Here is an 8558-nt window from a genome sequence, read left to right on the forward strand (position 1 = left end):
GTTAAAATAGAACAACTACTAAATACCTCGTAAGCTAAATTTGTTTAGAAATTAATTTGTTAAACAATTTTCGGCACTTTGTGAAAAATCTCTCGGATAGTTATAGTGAGTTAATCTTGGTTTGATAAATAATTAATTTTATTGTTAATGTTAAAAAGCGCTAGTTTCATAATGGACTACAACACTTAGTGTTTTATTACATATCTTGGCAGTAGAAAATTCAAAATCTGTCACGAATCATATTTTTACCGCGTGTTGACTCAATTATTAACTGCAGTCAATAAGGTACCTTACTTTACCTGCTACCGGTATCTTGCCAGAAGAAACGTCGTCCTTGTGGAAATAACAACCTTTCATCGGTTAGATTAGAGTGGATACCATATAAGTATCCGTCGAGTTCAAGCTAGTTAATAGCTTACATTCTACGTTTTAGACGTCGCTACGTACTAGGGGCGAACGAAAACATCAACCAAGTGCAATATTTATTTATACTTTGCCTCACTAGCGCCTCTCGCAAAGTTTGTATCAAACATAATCAGCTGACTCTATCTTTAAAGCGTATTTATAAATACGCTACAGAGAGAGAGAGAGAATAAGTTGTTTAATTTAAGATTTAGTTAATAATCTGAAAATGGATATAAAATCCGCAGTAAATTTTGCATGCCAACGATGCTTACAACCAATTACGTTGGATTCAAGTTTTAATCATCTAGGAGAACACACGCTAGCTGAGTTATCGTGTAAGTAATAACTATTTCATCAGAAACAACAATTAGCTTGAATTCATTAATTACTTAGCGCGTATATTGTATAAACGTCACTACACTTTTAATTATTGTCGTCACCAAAGTAATATTAATTTGCTTAATAGTTACTAAATTCTTGGAATAGTTTAGAATAAAATTTATCATTATTAAGATTAATAAATTATTATTCTTGATAATAATACATTGTTGAACATAGAAGTAGCAAATCAATGATAGTCTGTAACAATTACAATAATGTCTTTTCATCATAACAGTACCTATACAGCAACAAATTGTTGGAGAAATTGAACCTCACAGCGCCAGCTTAGAACACTTAGTACCTCCATTTAGATTAACCGATTCGGCAAATGGAACCAATGGCTTTATGCTTGTTGGGGATACTGGAGAATCTGAAAGTCTGGGTCATCATTTAAAAGTAAGTTATATCACACTTTTAGGAAGGAAAAATACTGATAAGTTTCTATTTTTGATAAAGGTACGTGCTGCGCTATTTGACATTCTCAGCAGTAGTAGCGCAGCAGATCATCCATTATGCGATGAATGTACAGATAGTCTTCTATTATTAATGGATCAACAATTGAAATTGACAGAAGGTGAATGGTCGGATTACAACGAATATTTGAAAAAATTAGAGATTGAACAGCAACAACAGGGTAACGAGGATACTGAGATGGAAAATCTTACCAAGGAGTTACAAGATGTTAAGGCCGAAGAACAAAGATTGATATTAGAATTAGAGGCTTTAAGGAAGGAAGAAAAAGCTATACAAAATGCAATAAGTGAACAACAAGAGGAGAGAAGAAGACTACAACAAGAAGAACATAGATATTGGAGGGAATATTCTAAGCATAAGAGAGATCTGTTGTTAGCAGAAGATGAATGCAGAAGGTAATAATTATTATATTTATATATATAATATAGAAGATATTTACAATAATTGCTTAATAACATTTCTTTTAGTTTGGAGTGTCAACAAGCTTATGCAACCAGTCAATTGGAAAGACTGAAAAAAACAAACGTATTTAACGCTACTTTTCACATATGGCATTCTGGTCACTTTGGAACTATAAATTCATTCCGCTTAGGACGTTTACCTAGCGCACCGGTGGATTGGAGTGAAATTAACGCAGCCTGGGGACAAACTACACTTTTATTGAATGCCCTAGCTCAAAAACTGAATCTTACATTCAAACGATATCGATTGGTACCGTTTGGTAATCACAGTTACATAGAAGTATTAGGTCAACAGAAAGAACTTCCATTGTATGGCAGTGGAGGATTTAAGTTTCTTTGGGATACTAAATTCGATGCTGGTATGGTGGCATTCCTAGACTGTTTACAGCAATTTAAAGAAGAAGTTGAGGATGGAGGCAGTGGATTTTGCTTGCCATATAAAATGGAGCGTGGCAAAATTGAAGATTCTGCAACAGGAAATTCCTATTCTATAAAGTAATTTCATGCTTTAGCATATATTGATAATAATAAATTTTTTTCCAGTTCTTGTTAATATTTTAGTAATTATCTTTTCTAGAATTCAATTTAATTCCGAAGAGCAATGGACCAAGGCTTTAAAGTTTGTATTAACTAATTTAAAATGGGGCCTGGCATGGGTTAGCTCACAATTTACAAACGACATGGAGCATTGAATTTGTTGGTCCTTCATCTATGGCTGTCTTACACTTGCTTATGTACATACAACTTATTTTTTAAATAAACATGTCAAGTGGTATTATTTTATTGGAAAGTTAACCTACTTAATATTACGAGGCTAATAGATTAATTACTTAAAACAACTTAATTTATTAGTTAGAAACCAGGAGACACCATTAAGGAAACATGGTGGGCTTTGCACTTCTTCAGAATTTATATAGTCCTTTACTTCCTGAATGCTCATCTCCACAACTTCGATCAGTTCACCTTCTGATTCAGCACCCCCTCCTTCAAAACGAATGATTTATTTGAAAAAGATATACGATACACTCATGTACCACAAACAAATTATTATTATATGTAAAAAAGACTTAGTTAGATTAGCCTCTATATTTTATAACATTAAAATCCTATTGCGAAAATTAAAAGAGCCATGCATTAAGCTTACCTGGATGAATGCGCATCTCATCCGTTACTTCAACGTAGAAAAGAGTTTGTTTTGAAGCTGACGAGGACACGTATCTATAATATTGTCAAAATATTAGAATTTTATAGATTACTGGAATTGTTGCTACTGTAATTACACATTAGAAGAATATATTGACAGTTGATAGCACTATCGTGAAAATGTAAATACCTCAATAATTAAGTAGCTATGGTATATAAATTATTTATCTCTACAAACCTGTAAGTGATAATTTTCCTAAAGGCTGATGTGGGTGCCTCGTATCCACATTCTTCGCGTAATTCATCTTTAGCTATTTCAAGGATTGACTTTTCCTTGTCAACTATACCGGCGCATAGTTCCAAAGTCAATCCTAGAGTCGGTGGATACTTCTCTAGGTCAACCGACTCTTGAGATTCCGGCAAGCAAGAATAATAGCTGGCAGGTCGAAATTGCCTGACGAATACAAGCTTCTTCCGACTTGTGTTGAAGACGATTATACTGACGCTATCATGCGATCGCATGACATCCCAAACTTTTTGTCTGCCGTCTTGCAAATAATGTACTCGCACTGGCCTTAGCCACGGTGAATCTTTTGGAAACGGACCAACTCGGATTTCTTTAATATCCAGCATTCTTTTACGCACAATTTCATTTCGCTCTGTTTGTTTATCGACACTCATTTTCGTATTTAAAATTGGCCAAACCCAACGGTAAGGCACTGGGCAACTCTTGGACGAATAACACATCAGCAGAAGGGGGTCAGTCAGTCCGCAGTCGTCAGTGGCGGTGCAGTCTGCGTCGGCTGCTGGGCCTTGTGCGCATGGGCCGAATATGGCGCGATTATTCAAAATTACGAATCGACGAGCTATTGGTTAAATGGGACGAAAAGAAATTGGCATTGAACGAAAAGGAGTTGCTGCTAACAAGAATATTTTATTCAGGTAGTTTAATATAGACAATTCTGTTAAATTTATCGACATGGAAAGGTATCCTTTTTCTTCTTTTTCTTTTCTCTGGAGACTCCCATGGCTTCGAGAATATCTTGGTACCTGACTTGCGTACACGTGTGAACTACATCCGGCCTTTTGCGCTGTCTCTGAATTGCAGCAGGTGGCGAAAACTCAATCTCCATGTCGGAAGCAGTCGAACTTGACTCGCTGTCGTCATCCTTATTCTTTACTATTTTAAAGTGTAAGGGTTTTATGGGTTCTGGTAGATGCGTCTCATCCTCGGGTTCCTGCCTAATCGGGTACATAGTCACGTAGTATGTGCCATCCTTCCTTTGAATATGCAATGTTGGTGGCTGTTCGCTTTCTTTCCTCGAAGTTTCGGGTTTTTTGATAGCTATGTTCGTCCCAGACTTACTTCCCTTTTTACTCTTCGACGTCGGCTTACCTTTGCTATCGGATGACGTCGATTTTACTTTGGAGGAGCCTCCCTCCAAACGCGGGACTTTTGATGTTGGCTGACGAGACTCACCACCGCCACCCCCGAGTCTATCGTCGATACATTCCAGCTTAAAACTGTCGGATTCCACAACGTCCTCTAATTTGGAAGATTGCGATAGATCTACCGGGGCAGCTCCAGCTCCACCTCCACCTCCGCCTTCCCCTCCCCCACCCCCTCCTAATCTACCAGTCTTGCCTACAAAGCTACCACACTTATTCGATCTCTTTTCATCCTTCCTCGTCAATTGCTGACCTTTCGCACTTGCTTGCTTGGATGACCTTGAGATATTGTCGCCATCGTGCTGAATCGATTTGAACATAGCGTCGAAATAGCATCCTCCACCACCTTGCCTAGTAGATCTGGTCGATCTAGTCGGTCTAACACCCTCGCTCGTTCGAAGATCAAAGGCGGCCTTGGCTTCCAACATCTTCTCGTACAAAGCCCGAGGAATAGCACCGGGCTTCCAGCCAAGTCTCGGTTTCAGTTTACCGGGTATCGTCGAAGTGTTCCACCTCCAGCCCATATTGGCGGGAACGGGTAAGAAAGGATCGATGCAATCTCGATGACCATAATTAATTCCAGGATAATAATCGCCTACCGTATAAACGAAGCGCAAAACTTGTTTGCTGAGTTTTATCGGATATTGGCTAAAATCAATGCTAAAATCACCGCCAGCCCATGGCCTTGGCGGTGGACCCAGGGGCCTGCCGGATTTCGATAATGCAAAACGATCACCCTCGCCAAAGCCTCTGCCACCGCGTCCAGCGCCTCTCCTTCTTCCCTTGGACGTTGATTTATCCTTCTTCAGGCCTTTCCGTTGACCCAATAATCCATCCTGCGACAAATCCTGGCCGTAACCGACGGGCCTCGATCTGCAAGTTGGTTCACCGCAAGGTCCCGTCTCGATCTGCATCGGGACGGACGGAGTCAACTCTATATCGTCCTTTCGATCGAACCTCGCTCGTGACTTTCCAGGAAGCACGTATCCAGGTTTACTGGGATCTGGTAGCGTCGGCAAGCCTTCTCTAACTACGCCGGTTCGTCCTGGCAACACAGTCGCGGCCGATGCCACCGGGAAGCCAATGCTGTTTCCAAATGGCGTGCCTAACGGCGTGCGAGTCATCATTCCCGGATTGCAAGGAGCCGTGCACTGAGGATTTATCGAACGGTCGAGTCCAGGAGACTTGGGTCCTTCGTAGCTGGAAACTCTGCCGAAGAAGGGACTGTCGGACGGATCCATCAAACCGAGACCAACCAGGCCCGGTACCTTACCCAGCGAGTCCACGAAATCCTGGGCCTCTCGATAAGCTCGCAGCAGACAATCGACACCGGCGCACGGCTTCTTCGAGCAGGCCGGCGTTCCTCTTCGCGAGAGCGAAACTTCCTTCCCGGTGCAAGTGCACCCGGGCATTTTGATCTCCGGCGGTCTGCTGCCGGGTCTACAGGAGTTGGAAATCTCGGTTCTCGGTCGGGGAGTCCCGACATCGGCGGTGCAGACGCATCCCTCTCCCCCTCCACCTTCCAATCGCAGATAACTCTTTAGATTATCAGGATACAACTTGTAATCAAACTTGCAGGTCCCGCTGGTCCAGCTCTCCCTGCTGCTATGTCGTATCAGAGTCGCGGCTAAGTCCTCTCCAGCTCCCTCCCCCCCTCCTCTCATTCTTAACACATCATTGCAATTTTTCAAACGCATCGAACCAAATTGCGCCTGTTTCGGGCAATAGCCACCGGATGATCTATCAGCCTCTATCTCGGTCTTCTCGAGCAGCTTGGCCGGCTTTCTCAGCATCATGCAGCAGGATCTCATGCAGCCGGATTGGCAAATCATTGGGTTCATCGATTGGCACCGCGGTAGACAGGAACAAGTAGGTTCATCCGGATAAGATCGATAAACAAGATCTCGATAGCTGCTATCGTTCAGCTTTTCAGCACTCGTGAGATTCTCGAAACCAGGCTGATCTATGGAGATGCGCGGCGATGAATCTGGCCACGTTAGGGGGGTTCTCCCCTCCCCCTGCTGATCCGTGTACCGTTCTGCTAGTTTCTTGTCGGCCAACCGAGCAAACGGCATACAATTACCGGATACGCTTCGGGGATCTTCAGCTTCCTTCTGGTCACTCGCAAACACCTGCCTCTTCGCGTCGTCATTAGTCACGTTTACGTAGGAAAATTCCTCGCTGCTCGGGGAGTTGTTAAAAACCAAGGATTTCTTCATCATCGACTTCTCCGACACGCACGTGTTACCAAAATTCATCAGTTGAACGGCCGTTGATATCGAGCCAGAGAGCTCTTCGCGTTTGTCGAAGAGGCGATATTTCGTCTGGATGGTGGATGCCATTGGCAGACCGTCCGCTCCGTAGGAAACGCTGTGTATCTGATCGTGAAAACTGCAGGGTAGAGGAACCTTGGTCTTGCAGAGTAACGCACAGGGCTTCTCCTCGTCTTCCCCGTCCAACTTGAAAATCTCAAACTCCAGGAGCAAACACCTTATCGATGTCTGTAGGCTCCTCGGTGTCTTGGCGATCAAAAAAGTTTTACCACTCTTAACGTCGATGGTCCTAGTGGAGAATACACGATTCTCCTTGTCCTCGGATATTGGCCTCTTCCGATCTTCCTCGATTCTAACCTTACTCGTGCTAATTTCAAACGGTGGCAAGTCCAGCAGTTTAATACAAATCACTATATTATCGTCACCGGTTTCCGATAATTTCTCAGCACTTATCTCGAGTTGATGTATAAAAATCTCCAACATGTATATTTGCTCGCTTCTCGACGAGTCTCCTTCGAGATTCATGTTTGACAGTTTCCGACTGGCAAAGCTGCTATTAGCTCACAAGCTCACGCCACAAAACAAGAATTTAGATCAACGCGCAACATGCACAAAAAATATAGTCCGCTGTTGAGCGTGAATTAATTACGCCATTGATTTTGTTGCCATATGACGGCTCGAACGGAGCTGCCCGATGACATTCTAGCGCCTGTCAAGCAAATTGTCGACTGTTGTCGTGGTAATTTATTCGAGATAATGTAATCGTCGAATAATCGATATCAAAGTCAGACTCTCTTGCAATGGTAAGTATACAGTGTGTACACACGCGCGTATCATGGTTAGCGATCAATTGAAATAATCCTGCGGAAGCTGATAATAATAATACACGTTTCATCACGATTGACACGAATAATTGCATATAAATAAAGTTTGCGTAAATGTACATTAAGGGATCATTTCTTCTTTTTCCCACCTTTCCCACCTTTCCCACCTTTCCCACCCTTTCCACCCTTTCCACCCTTCTTGCCCTTCCCTTTCTTCTTCGGTGGTGGCTCCTCCACTTTCGGAGGCTCCTCGACAACCGGCATGACTCTCTCCACGACGAATTCACGCTCCTTATCTCCATTTCTAAATACAAACGTCTTAGGCCTCTTCTCATAGTGCGTGACGAATAAGCGCCCGAAGCAAGTCAGGCGTAACTCCATGTCCAATTGGCCGGCAGGATTGTCACCAGGATCCTTCAGATGGAAACCACCCTTTACGGAGAATGGCTTTGGCAAGTTATCCTGATCGTTGGAGGACATTGCGATTTGATCGCAGAGACAACCTGGAAGACTGAGCTCGGCTTCTGCAATGGGATAAGTGTCGCCCACGCGATATACCCCAACAAAGACCGGTTTTGTTCGCAAATCGTGCACCAGATACTGCGGTTGCTTGATGAAGATGCAGCTTCTGCCTATGAAGAACTCCATGGAATTATCGTGCTCGTTTATGGGCGCTGGTTTAATAAAGGCGAAATCCTCGCGGGTGATCTCGAACGTTGGGAACTCCAGAAAGGTAACCTTCACGACAACACTGTGACCACCGACATCCTTCAGCTTGGCGGGAGTCAATATCAATTTTTCGATCATAACCTCGAACAGATAGATCTGTTCCTCGTGACCACCGAAGCAGGAAGCCATTCCGCGTTGCTTTCACCTTCTTAGATTTAGAAACCAAAGGAAATGAGAGGAAAAAATGCCAAAGTTGCATATACTTGAAATTTGGAGGTTACGAAGAATTTTGACGAGAGGCCGAAGAACTGGTCGAGAAGTTGAGACGAGCGATGCTCGATTGGTGGAGGAAATTGGTGACGTGGCGTTCGGTGCGGGCGATTTTAGAGCTAATATCATTCCGTACGACAACCTGTATCGCTTATAAGGTTTCAAGTACGCGGTGTTAGGAGATAAGTAACTATCTGAAATTAGTATCA

The 8558-nt window shown here is 42.9% G+C and overlaps 3 protein-coding genes across 4 annotated transcripts; 1 reads left to right on the forward strand and 2 right to left on the reverse strand.

Annotated features, from left to right (window-relative positions):
* Window positions 1-490: 490 nt before the first annotated feature.
* Window positions 491-2432, forward strand: Atg6 (Beclin-1-like Atg6). Of its 2 annotated transcripts, XM_066730934.1 has the most exons (5): window positions 493-740; window positions 1022-1182; window positions 1243-1655; window positions 1728-2216; window positions 2299-2432. In XM_066730934.1, the coding sequence occupies exons 1-5, from the start codon at window positions 632-634 to the stop codon at window positions 2411-2413; spliced, it is 1287 nt and encodes a 428-aa protein (XP_066587031.1). In that variant the 5' UTR covers window positions 493-631; the 3' UTR covers window positions 2414-2432. The 2 variants fall into 2 exon arrangements, with proteins under 2 accessions (XP_066587020.1, XP_066587031.1); XM_066730923.1 differs by having other exon boundaries at window positions 491-740; window positions 1022-1655.
* Window positions 2433-2440: 8 nt separating this feature from the next.
* On the reverse strand, window positions 2441-3619 carry LOC136775831 (uridine diphosphate glucose pyrophosphatase NUDT14-like). The gene is made up of 3 exons (XM_066730945.1): window positions 3103-3619; window positions 2866-2939; window positions 2441-2705 (listed from the first exon to the last, which is right to left on the reverse strand). Exons 1-3 carry the CDS (start codon window positions 3609-3611, stop codon window positions 2548-2550), a joined length of 741 nt encoding a protein of 246 aa, XP_066587042.1. The 5' UTR covers window positions 3612-3619; the 3' UTR covers window positions 2441-2547.
* Window positions 3620-3835: 216 nt separating this feature from the next.
* On the reverse strand, window positions 3836-8268 carry LOC136780453 (uncharacterized). The gene is made up of 3 exons (XM_066738823.1): window positions 7560-8268; window positions 7236-7295; window positions 3836-7146 (listed from the first exon to the last, which is right to left on the reverse strand). Exons 1-3 carry the CDS (start codon window positions 8266-8268, stop codon window positions 3836-3838), a joined length of 4080 nt encoding a protein of 1359 aa, XP_066594920.1.
* Window positions 8269-8558: the final 290 nt, after the last annotated feature.

The sequence above is a fragment of the Prorops nasuta genome, unplaced genomic scaffold, assembly GCF_024137725.1.
Source record: "Prorops nasuta isolate Cenicafe-Biocafe unplaced genomic scaffold, Cenicafe_Pnas_1.2 PNAS00002, whole genome shotgun sequence".
NCBI classification, from domain to species: domain Eukaryota; kingdom Metazoa; phylum Arthropoda; class Insecta; order Hymenoptera; family Bethylidae; genus Prorops; species Prorops nasuta.

Excerpts from the sequence above, each read along its gene's own strand:
- Atg6 (XM_066730923.1), top strand. The coding sequence starts at position 632 with ATGGATATAAAATCCGCAGTAAATTTTGCATGCCAACGATGCTTACAA. Across the intron at positions 1,656-1,727 it reads GCAGAAGATGAATGCAGAAG|TTTGGAGTGTCAACAAGCTT; the intron begins GTAATAATTATT and ends CATTTCTTTTAG. Across the intron at positions 2,217-2,298 it reads GGAAATTCCTATTCTATAAA|AATTCAATTTAATTCCGAAG; the intron begins GTAATTTCATGC and ends TATCTTTTCTAG.
- LOC136775831 (XM_066730945.1), bottom strand. The coding sequence starts at position 3,611 with ATGTGTTATTCGTCCAAGAGTTGCCCAGTGCCTTACCGTTGGGTTTGG. Across the intron at positions 2,940-3,102 it reads AGGAAAATTATCACTTACAG|ATACGTGTCCTCGTCAGCTT; the intron begins GTTTGTAGAGAT and ends ACAATATTATAG. Across the intron at positions 2,706-2,865 it reads TGAGATGCGCATTCATCCAG|GAGGGGGTGCTGAATCAGAA; the intron begins GTAAGCTTAATG and ends TTCGTTTTGAAG.
- LOC136780453 (XM_066738823.1), bottom strand. The coding sequence starts at position 8,268 with ATGGCTTCCTGCTTCGGTGGTCACGAGGAACAGATCTATCTGTTCGAG. Across the intron at positions 7,296-7,559 it reads AGGTGGGAAAGGTGGGAAAG|GCGCTAGAATGTCATCGGGC; the intron begins GTGGGAAAAAGA and ends TTTGCTTGACAG. Across the intron at positions 7,147-7,235 it reads ATGGCAACAAAATCAATGGC|CTAATAGCAGCTTTGCCAGT; the intron begins GTAATTAATTCA and ends TGAGCTTGTGAG.